General features: G+C 44.3%; 1 protein-coding gene across 1 annotated transcript in view; it reads right to left on the reverse strand.

Annotated features, from left to right (window-relative positions):
• Nucleotides 1–22,088, reverse strand: part of LOC135057408 (alpha-2-macroglobulin-like) — a 315,880-nt gene that overhangs the window by 23,027 nt on the left and 270,765 nt on the right. The window contains exons 23-29 of the mRNA XM_063963298.1: nt 18,393–18,444; nt 18,013–18,096; nt 17,004–17,180; nt 15,363–15,444; nt 13,204–13,360; nt 12,453–12,527; nt 4,214–4,376 (exon numbers count right to left, since the gene is read on the reverse strand). Of these exons, the coding sequence (XP_063819368.1) occupies nt 4,214–4,376; nt 12,453–12,527; nt 13,204–13,360; nt 15,363–15,444; nt 17,004–17,180; nt 18,013–18,096; nt 18,393–18,444 (790 nt within the window). The remainder of the gene's footprint in view (nt 1–4,213; nt 4,377–12,452; nt 12,528–13,203; nt 13,361–15,362; nt 15,445–17,003; nt 17,181–18,012; nt 18,097–18,392; nt 18,445–22,088) is intronic.

Raw genomic sequence — 22,088 nt, forward strand, 5'->3', positions numbered from 1 at the left:
ATGTTTTTTTATATTTCTCTGGGGTGTATTATATCTACTTTATTATTAGGAAAGAGAGAAATTAGATTAAGCCATGTGATTTTACTGCAAGAATGTAAAAAGGTTCTAGACATGTCCCTGTGTGGTTCTAGATACGCCCCAAAAGGCGGTGCTAGACACGCCCCTCCTGCGGTGCACCCCCTAATACAATTAGCTGCGCACGCCTATGATGATACTTATGTCTTATCCATTTATACGGTTTGACTGTGACCACAAGCAGCTTGACCCTAATCACTGCTGCTGCTTTATTAGGGGGTGGATGCAGGCCAGCCTTTGGGCACAAGTGGCCAATGATTTCCCTTTGCACATGCATGGGCCGCACTGCACATACGCTCCGAAGGATACCACACAGAGGGCCGCAGATTGAAAATGCAATATTAATGGCCATTTCTGGGTGATAATTGTGGGGCTGACAACCAGACACATAGTGGGGCCATGTTCAGCTACACATTTTGTGCCTGCCATCTGGCAGGTGTAATGTTCACTGGCTTGGCCATTGGTGCGCCAGTAGTGCCCCTTTGTATGCACATCGGCAGACGGTGGGAGTCTCAATAGGACGGGTGTCAGCTGTGGCATTACAATAAAAACACAGGAGTGGCTACAACAAAATACGCACTAGCGCTCACCTCTGGATTGTCTACCTTACTGTGTAACATGCCTTAAGCTGTAGTCTTTATTAATGCTACATCCTGTCCCTGAATTCTCTAACACATCTCATTTTGCCTGCAGTGCTGTACTTGTTTCATCCAAGTACTGCTAGTGACAAGTCTGCATACTGAAGTTGTCTCTGCCTACTACTACTGTAACCAAGGGCGTAGCTACCATAGGTGCAGGCCGTGCAGCTGCTATGGGGCCCAGAGCTGAGAGGGACCCACCTTCCCTGTCAAAGTTACATGTGTTATATTTTTTCTCCATTGAGTGGTATGTAGGGGTCCTTTCAAACTTTTTCCTTGGGGCCTGCAATATAAAAATGAACTGGAGGGCATTTTAATGTTATATAATTTTAACCGAGGCACTGTAATGAGGCACAATATGAATGGGGAGCACTATATATCATAATGGGGGTAATGCCAAGTTGATCGCAGCAGGAATTTTGTTAGCAGTTGGGCAAAACCATGTGCACTGCAGGGGAGGCAGATATAACGTGCAGAAAGAGTTAGATTTGGGTGGGTTATTTTGTTTCTGTGCAGGGTAAATACTGGCTGCTTTATTTTTACACTGCAAATTAGATTGCAGATTGAACACACCACACCCAAATCTAACTCTCTCTGCACATGTTATATCTGCCTCCCCTGCAGTGCACATGGTTTTGCCCAACTGCTAACAAAATTCCTGCTGCGATCAACTTGGAATTACCCCCAATGTGAATTGGGAGTACTGTGCAGCATAATGTGTACTGGCAGCTCTGAAATGTAACATAGGGTGAACTTAAGCACTACTGTGATTCATAAAAGAAACTAGAGCACTGCTATGGGCATAACATTAAATAAGGCTCTACTATGGTTCAGATAATGAGCTAGGGCCCTATTATAGTGCATCAAATTAACAACTGCTGCAGAGAAGTGTCTCTCTAGAAGCATTGGGACGGGGGCCCTTTAAAATGTTGCTATGGGGCCCACAAAGTTCTGGCTACGCCCCTGACTGTAACAGTGCCTGGTAATTTCAGGGAATGGCTATCCACCACTGGACTCTATTATACTTAGATACTGCACTAATATTTGGGCTACAGCATGAAAAATATCATAAAATCAGACATGTACTTATAAACAATGAAAACAAGCGTTTCTCCCATTGTTATAATTCTGTTGCTCCTCACAGCATGAAGCATTATATTTATTGGTTGGCAACGTTTCTTCCAGCACCTTTTTCATAAATATTCACTTGTTACATTTCTAAAGCTAGGTACACACCAGTGGCCAATTTCCCATTAGGCATGTGAGGCCTCTCTTTGTATACAATAGCCGCTTTGCAACCACATCTTAATTAAGCCCAGTGTTTATCTCCTGTCAGGGGTGTAGCTATGGCTAATGGGGCCCCATAGCAAGCTTTTCATCACACCGCCTCAATGGCACAAACAAAGGACACTGCAACCCTATTCACCTGCCCTCCGCTCCCCCCATACCACCACACTCTGTGCAGATGGTCACTCACCTCCTGTGCCCCGTGGCTTCTCTGCTATAAAGAGTGTGCTGTTGCTGTAGACACATCTGCTGTCTGTCAGTGCCCCGGCCAACTAACTCTGTGTCTCACCGTCCTCACTGATGCTGGGAGGAGTCGGGATAAGTAAGGCCATGCCTCCACCCTCAGTCTTCCTGAGAACAGGAAAACTGTGCCAGCAGTAACACTGACAGCAGATGTGCATGCAGAAGAAGCCACAGGGCACAAGTCTCTGGTAAGGTCAGTGTGTAGCTAGCTAGCAGGTAGAACATCTGGGTGCAGGGGGAGGGCAAGGCCCCATAGCATTTGTACCTGCAGCCCTACAATGTGACATCACATAAACTAGGGAACTATAATGGTTCATAAAATAAACTAGGGTACTTTGATGGGGCATAATGTTAACTAGGGTACTACTATGGTTCAGAAAATGAACTAGGGCACTATCATGTGTATAAAATTAATAATTGCTGCAGAGAGGTGTCTCTCAAGAAGCATTGGAGTAGGGGCCAATTCAATTTGTTGCTGTGGGGGCCCACAGTTTCTGGTTATGCCCCTGCTTAATAACAAATTATATGGACTGTGCATAGCTATATGCAGGGCCAGCGCAAGGTTTCTCGATACCCTAGGAAAAATGTCAGCCTGCTGCACCCCTAAACCACACATCGTTACCCACTTTTCAGCCCCTCAGGTGAAGGTGTGGAGATAGCATCTTAGAAGTTCATAGAATTTCAGCATCCGCCATCTACATTAATTTTAACAAGGAGGAATACTTCATTTTGTGATAAGCAGACACAGAGCTGCCTCGTCCCCCCATTCCCCCTAGACAGCTGTGTAATGGTAGAGCCAGCCCTGACTATATGAATATAAATGCCAATCCTTTCATTTTTGTTGTCCTCTATAGAGTAGTCCTTGCTGTTTTTGGTGGAAGAAGTCTTTAGTATAGCCAGAAAAAAGGTGAATTACTTCATATAATGCGTATTACAGGAAAACCCCTATTCAACAGTATCCTCCTCTCACTATTGGATATATTACAGTTCTCTAAAGCAATCCTATGCAACTCATAGATAACTTAGTGCCTCAATAACAGTGCTCCACTTGCATTAATCAGTGAGATACTGTACATCAATCGGTGGCATTATTTGTGAGGAATCCCTGCTTTAGGCTAACTTCTCACTACCTTCTGTAACGCAGCACTAAATGAAGCAACCAGATTCAGCACCAGCACTTCTGGACAGCTCAACTGTTCATGTCTCCCATTTGGTGATGTCACCGCCACTCACACTCTCTCCTCCTCTGGAGGCTGATCTGCTCAACAGAGCTGTGTTATGGGCAGCTTCATTAAAATCTAAAGATCCATGGAGGACTTCCCTTTGGGATTAGGTAAAAGCCAGAAGAATCCAGACCCCAGAATGGTGGACCAGACGAGCTACTACAGTGACCTCAGCCAATTTGGAGCTCTCTGAGAACGTATCCCTGCACCGTTTGCTGTGGGACAGATGTTACATACACAAGGACATGCACAGAGAGCTCCACAGTGGCAAAAGTTGCTGTAGGGAACCGGTCCAGAGTTTGGACCGTATCGGCAATGCTGCTCCCATTCTCTCTGCCTGAGTGCAGCAGTTGTGGGTCAGGAGAGGGCTGTATATCTTCTGCACCGTCTGCTGTGTGTCATACATAGGGCATAGGGAAACGCACAGGTCGCTGCAGGGAGACGGTCCGGTTCGGCATTCCCTGTGGCTCTTACAAAGTACTCCATAGCAGCCCCTCATTAGAGTATACAATACTACAAACATGGCATCATTTACAGATATTTCTATATTATATGTTTATATTATGAATGGGGTGACAGGTTTATTATAACAATTTATATTTAGTTACTTTTTTTTGCTGTTATTTATTGCTTGTTATGAGTTTGACTGTAGATTCCTTAATTTGAATTAGTGACTCCAGTTTATGGAGGAAGTTAAAACACTGTAACATTCTCTGTATTATGTGATACTGTATTGCGTTCTCTCACCTTCCTTAATGGCCTGTTTATCCAGGGACTGAAGGAGGCGAGAACGTAGTTCCATTCTTCCAGCAAGAGTAAAAGCATAAGCCATTAAAGCTTGTGTGTAGACGCTGTTCTCACCATCCATTGCACTCTCCAAACAGAACAATGCATTTCGCACTACTATGTCCTGCGAAGAGAATGATTTCAATTATACAACTGCTTTGTGCATAAAAAGGACTATGCAATCTCAAGAGATTGTCACATAGGGGATTTTTCTGCAGCCCTTTTTTCTGGGTTTTTTTGTTGCAAACAAGCTGTCCTAATGAAATTAATGTGTTTTAGGGTGGCACACGGAGTAGGTATTTTATTCTGACAGCTGTTATGAATATTGGAATTCTAATTTACTGTAAATTTGAGGATATATAAGCACCCATTTTTTATGTAATAAGTTTGTTGAGTTTGGTTAGGGTTAATATATACACAGAGTTGTAGTTTGTTTGGTGTCAGTTAATTCAGGTAGCCTATCTAGTTTGTTAGGGGTCGGGGTTTAGCAATCCATATCAATAGATCCATTTTCCTCTTACCAGTTTTTTTTTTATTTTTCCACCCCCAGCCGACTTACTACAGTTCGTATCTTTTTTATATTCGTTGGAATGTAAAATTTCTGTGTGTTCTTTTTCTAACATTGAAGGCGCAGCCTGGCAGAAAGAAGTGTTCCTCAGCAGCCTATGGTGGTGGAAAAGTGCTTGGGTAGTATTTCCTCTTTGAGAGAGGCAAATTAGTCACTACCTCAGGGGAAGATCTAGTCTCCATCTCAGGGAGGGGCCAATGCTGGGCCAATTAAGGGGGAATGGTACTGTCCAATCCGGTTTGCACTATGGTGGGATCCACCCCATTTATTTAAATATTGTTATTGGCTTGTGGCCAGGTACAGTTGTAGCCATGCTCATTTTACTGCAACTAAGGATGTTGCATCACAGCATTCTGCATGGCGCGCAATGAGCAATCGCTCCATTAATTCCTAAAGGAATGAATGAAGCGATTGCTGGATGCGAATATACAGATGGAGCCCTCCACATCTATCCCTTTCATAGGATTAACTGAGTGAGGCCAGTCGGACTTAATCCCCTGCTGTATTGTTCTCTGTAGTGTATTGCATCTGAGAACAATAGATGAAAGGTTTATGCTAATAAGCCTTGGTGCACCTAGGTGCAGCAGAGAAGCCTAGATGAGCGAGGCTCCATCTGTATAACAATTATTCAATTTGATCAATAAATTCTGATGTGACACTTTATACCAAATATCTGCGTCCATATCATTATTTATATAAGTTAAGTTATGTTAATTAGATGGAATAATAAAACCAATGGGTGACTTAACAGATGATAACAGTGCCTTTGGCCAGTCAGAGAGTGGCTCAGACAAAAAAGTGATTCTTAGACGTTTATGTCATTTCTCCGGCACTTGTTACATGAGCGATTTAACATTTCCTTACCTGTTTTCTTTTCTGTATAAAAAGGTAAATATACTCAACATGTAATATTTAAAAATAAAATAATTGCTCTGTCAGTCTTGCGCTTGTCTCACTCAGGTCTGGCATGACATAGGACAAGTGCATGGTTAGGGTCAGTTATTCTGTCACAGTCTATTTACTGTACTTTTCCTTAATGTTCTGCATCAGTGTGTGACTGAAGCCTCTTTCCCCTTGCGTGGGGGGGGGGGGGGGATACGTGGTTCTTCATGTATGAGCAGTACTAATGAATTAATTGACCTTTCTTCTAACGCAACATTAATAAAGCAGGTGTGAAAATAAAGAGTTTTAAACTAGAGATGAGCGGGTTCGGTTTCTCTGAATCCGAACCCGCCCGAACTTCATGGTTTTTTTCACGGGTCCGAGCAGACTCGGATCCTCCCGCCTTACTCGGTTAACCTGAGCGCGCCCGAACGTCATCATGACGCTGTCGGATTCTCGCGAGACTCGGATTCTATATAAGGAGCCGCGCGTCGCCGCCATTTTCACACGTGCATTGAGATTGATAGTGAGAGGACGTGGCTGGCGTCCTCTCCATTTAGATTATAAGAGAGAGAGATTTACTGGAGCTTAGGACTAGGAGGAGTACTGTAGAAGTGTAGAGAGTGCAGAGAGTTTACTAGTGAGTGACCACCAGACAGTGCAGTTTATTTAATATATCCGTTCTCTGCCTGAAAAAAGCGATACACACAGTGACTCAGTCACATACCATATCTGTGTGCACTGCTCAGGCTCAGCCCAGTGTGCTGCATCATCTATATATATTATATATCTGTCTGACTGCTCAGCTCACACAGCTTATAATTGTGGGGGAGACTGGGGAGCACTGCAGTGCCAGTTATAGGTTATAGCAGGAGCCAGGAGTACATAATATTATATAGTGAGTGACCACCAGACAGTGCAGTTTATTTAATATATCCGTTCTCTGCCTGAAAAAAGCGATACACACAGTGACTCAGTCACATACCATATCTGTGTGCACTGCTCAGGCTCAGCCCAGTGTGCTGCATCATCTATATATATTATATATCTGTCTGACTGCTCAGCTCACACAGCTTATAATTGTGGGGGAGACTGGGGAGCACTGCAGTGCCAGTTATAGGTTATAGCAGGAGCCAGGAGTACATAATATTATATAGTGAGTGACCACCAGACAGTGCAGTTTATTTAATATATCCGTTCTCTGCCTGAAAAAAGCGATACACACAGTGACTCAGTCACATACCATATCTGTGTGCACTGCTCAGGCTCAGCCCAGTGTGCTGCATCATCTATATATATTATATATCTGTCTGACTGCTCAGCTCACACAGCTTATAATTGTGGGGGAGACTGGGGAGCACTGCAGTGCCAGTTATAGGTTATAGCAGGAGCCAGGAGTACATAATATTATATTAAAATTAAACAGTGCACACTTTTGCTGCTGGAGTGCCACTGCCAGTGTGACTGACCAGTGACCTGACCACACTGACCACCAGTATAGCTAGTAGTATACTTATATTGTGATTGCCTGAAAAAGTTAAACACTCGTCGTGTGACTTCACTTGTGTGTTGTTGTTTTTTTTATTCTATAAAAATAAAACTCATTCTGCTGACAGACAGTGTCCAGCAGGTCCGTCATTATATAATATATAATATATACCTGTCCGGCTGCAGTAGTGATATATATATATATTTTTTATATCATTTATCATCCAGTCGCAGCAGACACAGTACGGTAGTTCACGGCTGTGGCTACCTCTGTGTCTGCACTCGGCAGGCAGTCCGTCCATAATTGTATACCACCTAACCGTGGTTTTTTTTTTCTTCTTTATACATACATACTACTACGACATCTCTTTATCAACCAGTCTATATTAGCAGCAGACACAGTACAGTACGGTAGTTCACGGCTGTGGCTACCTCTGTGTCTGCACTCGGCAGGCAGTCCGTCCATAATTGTATACCACCTAACCGTGGTTTTTTTTTCTTTCTTCTTTATACATACATAGTTACATAGACATCTCTTTATCAACCAGTCTATATTAGCAGCAGACACAGTACAGTACGGTAGTTCACGGCTGTGGCTACCTCTGTGTCTGCACTCGGCAGGCAGTCCGTCCATAATTGTATACCACCTAACCGTGGTTTTTTTTCTTTCTTCTTTATACATACATAGTTACATAGACATCTCTTTATCAACCAGTCTATATTAGCAGCAGACACAGTACAGTACGGTAGTTCACGGCTGTGGCTACCTCTGTGTCTGCACTCGGCAGGCAGTCCATAATTGTATACTAGTATCCATCTCCATTGTTTACCTGAGGTGCCTTTTAGTTGTGCCTATTAAAATATGGAGAACAAAAATGTTGAGGTTCCAAAATTAGGGAAAGATCAAGATCCACTTCCACCTCGTGCTGAAGCTGCTGCCACTAGTCATGGCCGAGACGATGAAATGCCAGCAACGTCGTCTGCCAAGGCCGATGCCCAATGTCATAGTACAGAGCATGTCAAATCCAAAACACCAAATATCAGAAAAAAAAGGACTCCAAAACCTAAAATAAAATTGTCGGAGGAGAAGCGTAAACTTGCCAATATGCCATTTACGACACGGAGTGGCAAGGAACGGCTGAGGCCCTGGCCTATGTTCATGGCTAGTGGTTCAGCTTCACATGAGGATGGAAGCACTCAGCCTCTCGCTAGAAAAATGAAAAGACTCAAGCTGGCAAAAGCAGCACAGCAAAGAACTGTGCATTCTTCGAAATCCCAAATCCACAAGGAGAGTCCAATTGTGTCGGTTGCGATGCCTGACCTTCCCAACACTGGACGTGAAGAGCATGCGCCTTCCACCATTTGCACGCCCCCTGCAAGTGCTGGAAGGAGCACCCGCAGTCCAGTTCCTGATAGTCAGATTGAAGATGTCAGTGTTGAAGTACACCAGGATGAGGAGGATATGGGTGTTGCTGGCGCTGGGGAGGAAATTGACCAGGAGGATTCTGATGGTGAGGTGGTTTGTTTAAGTCAGGCACCCGGGGAGACACCTGTTGTCCGTGGGAGGAATATGGCCGTTGACATGCCAGGTGAAAATACCAAAAAAATCAGCTCTTCGGTGTGGAGGTATTTCACCAGAAATGCGGACAACAGGTGTCAAGCCGTGTGTTCCCTTTGTCAAGCTGTAATAAGTAGGGGTAAGGACGTTAACCACCTCGGAACATCCTCCCTTATACGTCACCTGCAGCGCATTCATAATAAGTCAGTGACAAGTTCAAAAACTTTGGGTGACAGCGGAAGCAGTCCACTGACCAGTAAATCCCTTCCTCTTGTAACCAAGCTCACGCAAACCACCCCACCAACTCCCTCAGTGTCAATTTCCTCCTTCCCCAGGAATGCCAATAGTCCTGCAGGCCATGTCACTGGCAATTCTGACGAGTCCTCTCCTGCCTGGGATTCCTCCGATGCATCCTTGCGTGTAATGCCTACTGCTGCTGGCGCTGCTGTTGTTGCCGCTGGGAGTCGATGGTCATCCCAGAGGGGAAGTCGTAAGCCCACTTGTACTACTTCCAGTAAGCAATTGACTGTTCAACAGTCCTTTGCGAGGAAGATGAAATATCACAGCAGTCATCCTACTGCAAAGCGGATAACTGAGGCCTTGGCATCCTGGGTGGTGAGAAACGTGGTTCCGGTATCCATCATTACTGCAGAGCCAACTAGAGACTTGTTGGAGGTACTGTGTCCCCGGTACCAAATACCATCTAGGTTCCATTTCTCTAGGCAGGCGATACCAAAAATGTACACAGACCTCAGAAAAAGAGTCACCAGTGTCCTAAAAAATGCAGCTGTACCCAATGTCCACTTAACCACGGACATGTGGACAAGTGGAGCAGGGCAGGGTCAGGACTATATGACTGTGACAGCCCACTGGGTAGATGTATGGACTCCCGCCGCAAGAACAGCAGCGGCGGCACCAGTAGCAGCATCTCGCAAACGCCAACTCTTTCCTAGGCAGGCTACGCTTTGTATCACCGGTTTCCAGAATACGCACACAGCTGAAAACCTCTTACGGCAACTGAGGAAGATCATCGCGGAATGGCTTACCCCAATTGGACTCTCCTGTGGATTTGTGGCATCGGACAACGCCAGCAATATTGTGTGTGCATTAAATATGGGCAAATTCCAGCACGTCCCATGTTTTGCACATACCTTGAATTTGGTGGTGCAGAATTTTTTAAAAAACGACAGGGGCGTGCAAGAGATGCTGTCGGTGGCCAGAAGAATTGCGGGACACTTTCGGCGTACAGGCACCACGTACAGAAGACTGGAGCAACACCAAAAACGCCTGAACCTGCCCTGCCATCATCTGAAGCAAGAAGTGGTAACGAGGTGGAATTCAACCCTATATATGCTTCAGAGGTTGGAGGAGCAGCAAAAGGCCATTCAAGCCTATACAATTGAGCACGATATAGTAGGTGGAATGCACCTGTCTCAAGCGCAGTGGAGAATGATTTCAACGTTGTGCAAGGTTCTGATGCCCTTTGAACTTGCCACACGTGAAGTCAGTTCAGACACTGCCAGCCTGAGTCAGGTCATTCCCCTCATCAGGCTTTTGCAGAAGAAGCTGGAGACATTGAAGGAGGAGCTAACACGGAGCGATTCCGCTAGGCATGTGGGACTTGTGGATGGAGCCCTTAATTCGCTTAACAAGGATTCACGGGTGGTCAATCTGTTGAAATCAGAGCACTACATTTTGGCCACCGTGCTCGATCCTAGATTTAAAGCCTACCTTGGATCTCTCTTTCCGGCAGACACAAGTCTGCTGGGGTTGAAAGACCTGCTGGTGACAAAATTGTCAAGTCAAGCGGAACGCGACCTGTCAACATCTCCTCCTTCACATTCTCCCGCAACTGGGGGTGCGAGGAAAAGGCTCAGAATTCCGAGCCCACCCGCTGGCGGTGATGCAGGGCAGTCTGGAGCGACTGCTGATGCTGACATCTGGTCCGGACTGAAGGACCTGACAACGATTACGGACATGTCGTCTACTGTCACTGCATATGATTCTCTCAACATTGATAGAATGGTGGAGGATTATATGAGTGACCGCATCCAAGTAGGCACGTCACACAGTCCGTACTTATACTGGCAGGAAAAAGAGGCAATTTGGAGGCCCTTGCACAAACTGGCTTTATTCTACCTAAGTTGCCCTCCCACAAGTGTGTACTCCGAAAGAGTGTTTAGTGCCGCCGCTCACCTTGTCAGCAATCGGCGTACGAGGTTACATCCAGAAAATGTGGAGAAGATGATGTTCATTAAAATGAATTATAATCAATTCCTCCGCGGAGACATTGACCAGCAGCAATTGCCTCCACAAAGTACACAGGGAGCTGAGATAGTGGATTCCAGTGGGGACGAATTGATAATCTGTGAGGAGGGGGATGTACACGGTGATATATCGGAGGGTGATGATGAGGTGGACATCTTGCCTCTGTAGAGCCAGTTTGTGCAAGGAGAGATTAATTGCTTCTTTTTTGGGGGGGGGTCCAAACCAACCCGTCATATCAGTCACAGTCGTGTGGCAGACCCTGTCACTGAAATGATGGGTTGGTTAAAGTGTGCATGTCCTGTTTTGTTTATACAACATAAGGGTGGGTGGGAGGGCCCAAGGACAATTCCATCTTGCACCTCTTTTTTCTTTTCTTTTTCTTTGCATCATGTGCTGATTGGGGAGGGTTTTTTGGAAGGGACATCCTGCGTGACACTGCAGTGCCACTCCTAAATGGGCCCGGTGTTTGTGTCGGCCACTAGGGTCGCTAATCTTACTCACACAGTCAGCTACCTCATTGCGCCTCTTTTTTTCTTTGCGTCATGTGCTGTTTGGGGAGGGTTTTTTGGAAGGGACATCCTGCGTGACACTGCAGTGCCACTCCTAGATGGGCCCGGTGTTTGTGTCGGCCACTAGGGTCGCTAATCTTACTCACACAGCTACCTCATTGCGCCTCTTTTTTTCTTTGCGTCATGTGCTGTTTGGGGAGGTTTTTTTGGAAGGGACATCCTGCGTGACACTGCAGTGCCACTCCTAGATGGGCCCGGTGTTTGTGTCGGCCACTAGGGTCGCTAATCTTACTCACACAGCTACCTCATTGCGCCTCTTTTTTTCTTTGCGTCATGTGCTGTTTGGGGAGGGTTTTTTGGAAGGGCCATCCTGCGTGACACTGCAGTGCCACTCCTAGATGGGCCCGGTGTTTGTGTCGGCCACTAGGGTCGCTAATCTTACTCACACAGCTACCTCATTGCGCCTCTTTTTTTCTTTGCGTCATGTGCTGTTTGGGGAGGGTTTTTTGGAAGGGACATCCTGCGTGACACTGCAGTGCCACTCCTAGATGGGCCCGGTGTTTGTGTCGGCCACTAGGGTCGCTTATCTTACTCACACAGCGACCTCGGTGCAAATTTTAGGACTAAAAATAATATTGTGAGGTGTGAGGTATTCAGAATAGACTGAAAATGAGTGGAAATTATGGTTTTTGAGGTTAATAATACTTTGGGATCAAAATGACCCCCAAATTCTATGATTTAAGCTGTTTTTTAGGGTTTTTTGAAAAAAACACCCGAATCCAAAACACACCCGAATCCGACAAAAAAAATTCGGTGAGGTTTTGCCAAAACGCGTTCGAACCCAAAACACGGCCGCGGAACCGAACCCAAAACCAAAACACAAAACCCGAAAAATTTCAGGCGCTCATCTCTATTTTAAACACATACCGTGACAGGCAGTGGGTATTCCAGTAAAGCAACAGTAATATATGCAGCCAATGTGATTTCATTGTCCACTTCCCCCTATTGGAAAACAGTAAAGGTATGAGTGAGATCCTAAAATGCACAACCTCTAAAACCAGAAAAAGGGGAGATACAGCACTGATATAATATGCAGCCATACATGATATGATGATATATATATATATATATATATATATATATATAAAATGTGTGTGGTACCTGGTAAAGGATGTAGAGCCAGAGTCAGTGTAGGGACTGGCTGATGTAGCTGATTAGCTTAACAAATTACTGCAATATTTTGGAACAACCATACCCCCTAATTTTAAATGAAATACATTTTGGAGTATAATTAGCTGAGTGCAGAGTATGTAAGATTTTATTTAACTGATGTGGTCACATACCTCGGGCACCCCAGATAGTTAAGAGCTACAGATTAAAGCCCCACATAACGGGTTTAGGATGGAAAGCAAGTGCCTTTTTTCCAAAACTGGACGGGTTCCCCAATAATGTGCTTAAAGCACCATTGCACAGCTTTCTCAGACGCATATTCATATGCAATGCAGTCACTTCTGGGTTTCGGAACCAGCACTTAAAATGCGTGGACAATGGTCTGTGCATGCACAAGTTACTAGTTTCTGGTAATTTTTCTGAAAGGATGGAGTAGCCTTTCATTAGAGTTTCCTAGTATCCCTGGTTGATCAGTGCGCCCCACCCCATTCACAATGATCTTTCTTACCTTCATAGCATTATTGAATAGTCTGCCAACATTTTGGAAGCAGCCATTTTGTTTCTGACTATTTGAAAGCCACAGAAGAGAAGCTGAGACATGTGTAGGATCAATGTAGATGTGAGATTTAGCCCGGGCAAAGGACTTCATGACAAACGATGTCAGCCTGTGGGGACAGTCCAGAATAATGTTTATCACCAACATTGATCTGCTGCACAGATGTATATGTCACTATGAGCAAAACAACACACTTATATATTTATCCCATCCCAAACACGCAGTAGGGAAAGCAATTTTAATGGACATCTGAATATTCTACCTGAATTATTAGACTTAATATTGCTTAGATCTACAACCTACATTCTGTGTAGGTGACAGATCCAGTGGACACAGTTGTAATCACTGGCAGAACATGTTTTATTACCTGCCATATATTATTATTCACCTTAATGTTATAACAAACGACACCTTATTTTAACACTGTCTACATTTAAAAGTGAGACTTTGGGTAGCCACCAGTAATCACACAGTAATAATGACTTACGTTAGGTTTTCTATAACTGCTGTACATTGTGATAAGTGGTTAATTCATACAGATCCATATAAACCAAAATATAGGTAAAATAATTGGATCAAGTTCTAGTGTATTAAAACCACAGGCCCTTTCTTGGGACTCTTAGTTCATTTAATTTTCACTCAGTGGACCATAAAACATTTCTGTATATTCTACACAATTATTCAGCTCCTCGCACTTGTTCCCTCCAACCCCTGTTATGTTCATACTGTTAGAAAGCAATGTGCCTCTGCATTATATCCCCATGGTGCATAGGACTAGAGGTGTAGCTAGGTGCCATGGTGCCTGGAGCAAGTGTTTGTTTCGGCGCCCCCTCTCCTGTACTGAATTGGGTGCATGTTACATTTGAAAAGAAAAAATATAAGAAAATCTTAAATTGGTGACAGGGCCAGTTGTGGACCTTGTGAAAGTTTCCTTTGGGCGCCCCACATGTATAAAATAGGGACAGTGCACACCGAAGGTGCGTAACAAAAATATAGGGTTGTGGCTTCATGGGGAAGGGGCATGGTCACAGAATAGTACCAATTCAGATTACACTGCACATAACACCACAGTAGTGTCCGTTATTCACATTACACCACACAGTAGTACCCCTTATACACTTTATGTACACAGTAAAGCCCCTTATACATGTTATGCAACAAAGTAGAGCTGCTTATACATGTTATGCAACAAAGTAGAGCTGCTTATACATGTTATGCCACAATAGAGCCTTTTATACACATTACAGCACAGTAGAGCCGCTTATACACATTATGCCACAGCAGATCCACTTATACATGTTACTCTACAGCTCCTAATAAAGAGAGAGGTGCTGCAGCAGAACTGGGACAGAGAGAGGTGCTGCAGTCGACAGGATAGAGAGTGGTGTAGAAGGACAGAAGTAACCCTATTGCACAGCTACAAGCAGACAGTGAGACATATGAAGAGGCCGGCAGAGCTCCGGCATGTGCTGGCTGTCAGTGTCTCCTCCTGACACCTCTTGCCTGCCCTGTTCCCTACCTAGTCTCTGAGTCTGTGTGTGCCTTTCTGTTTCTCCTCCTCCTGAAATGCGGCTGCCTGTACAGCAGCCTGTGGTATAGAGGGTGGATGGAGGGGGCAGGTGGCAGTGCCTCGTCTAACTTTTTCCGGTGCCCAGAGCTCGCGTTCCACTGGAGCCACCCTTGGTACACCCCTGACTAGGACCCAAGGAGGTCTGTTCTCCAATCTGATGTATTACTGTGCAGGTGAATGCAATCATCTTGTAGATACTTTCTTTAGTACAGTGATGGAGACACAAGTCTCCCATTTAGCTCCAGTGAGAACCCTATGATTGATTACTTGCATTAGGCTGTTCCATAATCTTGCACTACTACCTGCAAGTAGCATACACTCACTGGCTAGTGATCTGTATAGAACCCCACAATGCTGAATCTTCAATCCATGAGAATCCGTGTGTATGCAACAGTGAGTACGGCTGTACCTGTCATAATTCAATAATTCAACACTACTGTTTAAGTAACTGGTCTGTTCATAGCTTGAGTGGTTTGCTGGTGTCTGCCTACTGTGTATTTCTGCAAACAATATCTGCACACACATCATTCCCAACACATACCAGGTATTCCCTTCTCCAAACTGTGGTCCAAATGCACTGTAAGATCCATCAGCATGCTTGTAAGTCAGTTGTTTCTGATATCCTGTAAACAAAGCATCTAACGCTCAGAAGGAAAGTAATATCTCAGTCTTGTTAATCTGCCAATATTTATGGGTGTGATATGTTTCCCCGGCGCTTGGAATCCCGGCGCCCAGCATACTGCCACTGGGATCCCGACCACCAGAATGCCGGCAGCAGGGTGAGCACAAAAGAGCCCCTTGCGGGCTCGATGCGCTCACCATGCTGAGGGCACGCTACACGCGCAGCGCTATTTATTCTCCCTCCAGGGGTGTCGTGGACACCCCATGAGGGAGAATACTTGTCGGTATACCAGAGGTTGGTATTCCGGCGTCGGTACGGTGAGTGCCAGGATCACAACAGCCGGTATATCAAGTGCCACCCAATATTTATATGTATAGTACCGCTCGCCTACACATTACTGGCTAAGGTAAATGTAATAGGGTGCAAGCTGCAAAACATCACAATTTTTTTCTGATTGTTCAGAGCATGGGAACTGCCACAAAACAGTGTGACCGCATTCACTTCAATAGATAGTGTCCCCAAGTGACCTCTCACCGCTGCCAAGTAACCCCCCTTGCATTTACCCGGTGTTCAGAGCCGGTACGCTCCTCTGACTCCAGTCATCTGATCGCCGGCTTCCATCTCTGATCTGATGTCCGTTATAAACTGAGATGTCGGTTCACAGCAGACATCAGATGTCCAGGGTCCCAGTGCAGGAAGCTGGTGATCAGATGACCGGAGGCACTGAGGAGCTCACCGGGACATCGATCACGGCACTAGGTAGCCTTTAAGTAAAATTTGAAAAAAAAAACTTTTTATTTTTCTTTAGGGTTATCAGACTGTAGTTAGACACACACATGGCTGATCACAGGTGCCGGCTCCTGAGAGAATGGAGCGAGGGACTGTTGATAAGCTGTCTCAAGATAGCGTTATTATCACAGGGCTCCCTCTGGTATTTTTTTTTTTTAAAGTAATGAATAAATGGAGAGGTTAAAGAGGTTTTCCACTGTTAAGGGCCTTACTAAACCCTCAATAACAGTATTCTGGGGAGGGGCACGCATACACCATTTATCCTATTTATAAGGATCCGGTGCTCACATATGTTTGGGTTAACAAGGAAGAGATCCCATAAATGTACTTCTATGTAAAGATTTAATAAATGTCTTAAGACATCTTTAAGTGAAAAATATGATGGAAAAATGCATATAGGTGGAATTGGTGTGAATTTATTTAAATACTACCCCGATTCCTATGAAATCCTACTGCTCAGAAGTGGGCTGGAGTGGGTGTGGGTGTAAATTGCTCTGAATATCAGCATGGTTTAGTAGGGCCATGATAATGTAAATTGCTTCTTTATATCAGCCACACTGGTACCCTGGACATCCCCTCCAGAGGGAGAGGCAAAAAGTAGGTACAGTACGTACAGTATGAGTTTGGTGTTCTGCAGTTACAGCATATAGCATTCTAGGTGAGTGATATTATAGCACTGACACACAGCAGACTGACAGAGAAGACTTTGTGTGTGTGATGCTCTGAAGATAGCAAAGTACAATTCAAGTGTAATAAGCTGTATAGCTTTACCAGTGGTCAGGTAGCTCAGGGCCTTTGATTTGATCTCTGGGGTCAGCTGATTAGTTTTATTGAGATACTCCAAAATGTAGATATTGGGGGTGAAAAGGACCATATTCTGCTCCCCACATCCATATGGCAACTGAAGGAGGCTCCCCAGATTCTGCATTGCTGTGCCCATGGTATCCCCTATAAGAAAGTGATTTAAAAAAAAAAACAGAATCATGTATAGTACAGAACATCGGAAACATGTTTGTATGCAGGTTACAAAATATGTGCACTCCCCCATATTGTGGTGCCAGCATCACTCAGTAACAAGAGTAAAAAATCAGCACACTAGGAATAATCTGACACAACAGACCTACTAGATCTCATTTTCAAGCTTTTTCCGTAGAAAAGATTCTTCACAATAATTTCTGGCACCAGCATAAAGTGGTAAATCTGGCTCCTGTGACTGCCTGCCCGGACAGCCACTTTGTGTGCAACTCTGAATCAATCCCATAGTGTTGATGAGTGAGAAAAAGACATTTACACCCATTGCTTATTCTCCACATTAATCACCTGCCTTGCCTGGCAGATGTGACCACACTAAGCTTCTTTCCCGGACATGGTCACATCTGATGTGATCAGTCAGATACGACAACTGGGCAGCTGCTAATAGATAATCTTCCAACAGCTGCCAATGTCAGAGGACTGCCTGGCCCCTCTGCTTCCTGGTTCCCTCCCCCTGTGGGTGCTATGCAGCCAATCGCTGCTGATCAGGCAGCCCAGTGGCACCCACCACTCCATAACTGAATAGATTAGCTGTCTCCAGGAATATATAAAGCCACAATAGTCCAATTATCGATGGTCTGCTATATCAGTTATCAATGTTTGATTCAATGTTTATGAAAACATTTTATTTTTTTAAACAAAGTCCTGTTGGATATGTTTTTAAATATATATTCTTAACCTAAATCAGCCATAAAAAAATGACAATTTCTTAGTCAGTTGAGTGGTTAAGAAGATCTAATCAACTCACCAATTACAGAGAAATAAGCACGAGAAGAACCTTCCACCACACGGCTTGGGAGCCAAGGAGAGATGTGTTCCATTATCTCAGAGCCTGTGTATAAAGGTTAGAGGAGAGATACAATGTATATAATTTCTTATGTCCTGGCTTGTGTGTGCTAACTTATCTGTTGTGTTGTATTGTATTACCACTGCCCTAAACAGGAGCTGCTGGGTTTTTCTCATTGTGTATTTATAGTAATACTTATTACTGTATAATAAACAATACAAATAAACCTTTTACATACCTATTTCTATAATAATTTGTTAGTTAAAAAAATTTAATTAATATTGACGTTGCAAACTTTGCAAATCAGTATTGATTAAGAAGTGAAAATATTTTGAACTTACCTTTCCCACATATCATAGCGCTCTGTGTATCTTCTTTTGGTACACCCTCTGGCTACAAAAAATGGAAAATAATATAAAAGTAAGAAGTTTATATGCATTGAATGTGCAGCTCATTGTCATGCAACAGTCCTGTTAAATCTGCTAAGTTGTAACCAGCGGCTGCGGCTGCCCCTAGGCTGCAGCACTGACCAAAGACAGCAGGGGGGAGCAGGCCAGCACATATAAACATGCATTTTTAAAGTTGTATGTAATATATGTGATAGTCATTTCATACAATATTAAAAATATTGTATTAAATTACCTTCAGGCTGTGTGTATAAGGTGTATATGAAACATAAATGCATTCTGTGCTTAGACTTAGGTCCCATCGCCATGATATCTCATTATGGTATGCAATTATTCCAAAATACGGAAAAATCCCATATCCAAAATACCTCTGGTCCCAAGCATTTTGGATAAGGGATACTCAACCTGTATATATATATACAGGTTGAGTATCCCATATCCAAATATCCGAAATACGGAATATTCCGAAATACGGACTTTTTTGAGCGAGAGTGAGATAGTGAAACTTTTGTTTTCTGATGGCTCAATGTACACAAACTTTGTTTAATACACACAGTTATTAAAAATATTGTATTAAATGACCTTCAGACTGTGTATATAAGGTGTATATGAAACATAAATGAATTGTGTGAATGTAGACACACTTTGTTTAATGCACAAAGTTATAAAAAATATTGGCTAAAATGACCTTCAGGCTGTGTGTATTAGGTGCATATAAAACATAAATGCATTCTGTGCTTAGATTTAGGTCCCATTGCCATGATATCTCATTATGGTATGCAATTATTCCAAAATACGGAAAAATCCGATATCCAAAATACCTCTGGTCCCAAGCATTTTGGATAAGGGATACTCAACCTTTATATATATATATATATATATATGTGTGTGTGTGTGTGTGTAATGGATCCGTGTAGTCAAAGCAGAATCTCACATTATATGATCCTCATGCATACCGGTCTCTTCATACTATTTACATACTATCACACTATTTACATGAGATGGAGAGAAGTACTGGTATTTCTGGGCTATATACACTAACAATAACACTGGGGTGGAGCAATTTATATGTAATACAGCTATTGTATCTTATATAAGGTTATAGCTACTGCCTGGCAAAGCACTGCTTATTGGCAGAGTTTGCTGGCTTCTCATCTCTGCCTCAATCCCTGCAGGGTTGTCTGGGTCACTGTGTTAATTCCTGTGTGTATGCTCTGCTGTTCAGGATGTCTGGGAAAAAGGCTACATGTCCGTCCTGTAACACAAAGTTTTACCCTACCCAAGGGGGGTCTCTCTTGTGTACTCAGTGCAGCCTCCCTTCTCAGGGTAACAGCACCAGGAGCCAGCATGGCTGGACTCCATTAAGGGAATGATCACAGACGTTACCACTGAACTGGCTACGGCCAAGCAAGAAAGGCAGGTGTTTAAAAAATCTATGGAGGATTTTCTGGTTCACACTGTAGACCTTAGACCTACTTCCTAACCCCTCTGCCAGTTTCACAGAATTGCACACTGCCTCCTGTGCTTCAGTCTGACTGATATTGACATGACAGATTTGGAGGAGGGAGAAGTTGAGAGGGATAAAGCAGAGACTGCGCTGTCTCAGGGAGTGGAAGCTCTGATTTATTCTATTAGAGAGGTCCTAAATATCCCTGATAAGGAAACATAACCTGATGAGGAATTGTTTTTCAATATAAAACTAAACCTAAAGTCTCATGCTACATTTCCTGTTTCTAAGGAATTAAACACGCTTTTTAAAGACGCGCGGATTAATCCTGACAAAAAGTTTCAAACCCCTAAAAGGTTATTGACGTCTTTCCCATTTCTCTCTGAGGATGGGAAGGTGTGAAAGACTCCTCCTACAGTGGATACTTCAGTATCCAGGCTGTCACGAAAAACTGTGCTGCCTGTACCTGGTGCTATCTCCTTAAAGGACCCTGCGGATCGCAAGATACTACTCTCAAATCCATTTACACTGCAGTGGGGGTCGCTCAGAGACCCACAATTGCTTGTGGATGGATCATAAGAGCTATTGTTAAATGGACCGATAATGTCATGGAGGCTTTTGACACTATGCCTCAGGATGAGCTTCTAACACTTCTTCATCATATCAGGACTCAACTTATGAGTGAGGCTATATGCCTCAGGATGAGCTTCTAACACTTCTTCATCATATCAGGACTCAACTTATGAGTGAGGCTATAAAGGAGATCGGCATTATCAATTTATGCTCTACAGTTATGGCTGTGTCGGCGCACAGGGCTCTGTGACTGTGACAGTGGAGAACGGATGCTGATTCCAAGAAGGGCATTGAAAATCTCCCCTTTATGGGGGAAGCTTTGTTTGGTGAGGAACTAAAAAAGTGGATTTCACAAGCTACTGCTGGTATGTCCACCTATCTGCCATCTGTGGCTCCTCCGGCTAGGCGTGCTTATCCATGCCTTTCTCTCCAGTCCTTTTGTGTGTCCAGATTCAGGGGCAGAGCCAGAGGTGCTTCTAACGCTGCCCTAGGCAATCGGGGTAAACCACGCAGACCAACGGCCGCTGGTTCCCTGGAACAGGGTACAGGCTCTACCTCTGCCAAACCCTCTGCATGATGGTTGGCTCCGGCTTCAAGGGGAATTTCAGGTAGGTGCTCGCCTCAAGTATTTCAGCCATATTTGGGCGGAATCCTGCCGGGATCCTTGGGTGAGAGACCTAATCTCCCAAGGACACTGGATGGAGTTTCAAGAGCTCCCTCCTCACAGATTCTTCAAATCAGGCTTGCCAGCTTTACCTGCATCACGAGTTACCTTGCTGGAGGCCGTCCAATGGCTGCAACAAACACGGGTTATTGTTCCATTCCCCTCTCTACTCAGAAACAAGGGCTTCTATTCCAGCCTGTTCGTGGTACAGAAACCGGACGTGAACCTCAAATCTCTGAACCCTTACCTACAGGTATTCAAGTTCAAAATGGAATCCCTGAGAGTGGTGTTCTCAGGCATTGAGTAAGGGGAATTCCTGGTATCCCTGGATATCAAGGATGTGTACCATCCATCCCAATATGGCCACCTCATCAGGCTAACGTCAGGTTGGCACTGCAGGATACTCACTTCCAGTTTCGGGCCTTGCCCTTTTGCCTCTCCACGGCACAATGGGTGTTCCTAAAATGATGGCAGAGATGATGTTACAACTCCGCATGATGGGTGTGAACATCGTTCCATACTTGGACGATCTTCTCATAAAAGCGGTATCCGAGGCTCGGTTGTTGGAAAGCATCACCCTGACTACACGCTACTGACAGATCACAGGTGGATTCTCAATCCGCAGAAATCACACCTGAAACCATCACAGAGGCTTCAGTTCTTGGAAATGATCCTGGACACAGTGTCTCAGAGGGTGTTCCTTCCTATGGACAAGACCTTGACTATTCGGTCAATGGTGCGCTCCATTTTGAAACCTCCAAAAATCTTGGTGCATCTTTGCATCTGCCTGCTGGGCAAGATGGTAGCCTCATACGAGGCAATTTAGTACCGAAGGTTCCATGCCCATCATTTGCAGCTGTATCTGCTGGACTAATGGTGAGGGTCACACCTGCACATGCACCAGCGGATATCCCTTTCTCCAAGAGCACGGATTTCCCTGTTATGG

The sequence above is a fragment of the Pseudophryne corroboree genome, chromosome 3, assembly GCF_028390025.1.
Source record: "Pseudophryne corroboree isolate aPseCor3 chromosome 3, aPseCor3.hap2, whole genome shotgun sequence".
NCBI lineage: Eukaryota > Metazoa > Chordata > Amphibia > Anura > Myobatrachidae > Pseudophryne > Pseudophryne corroboree.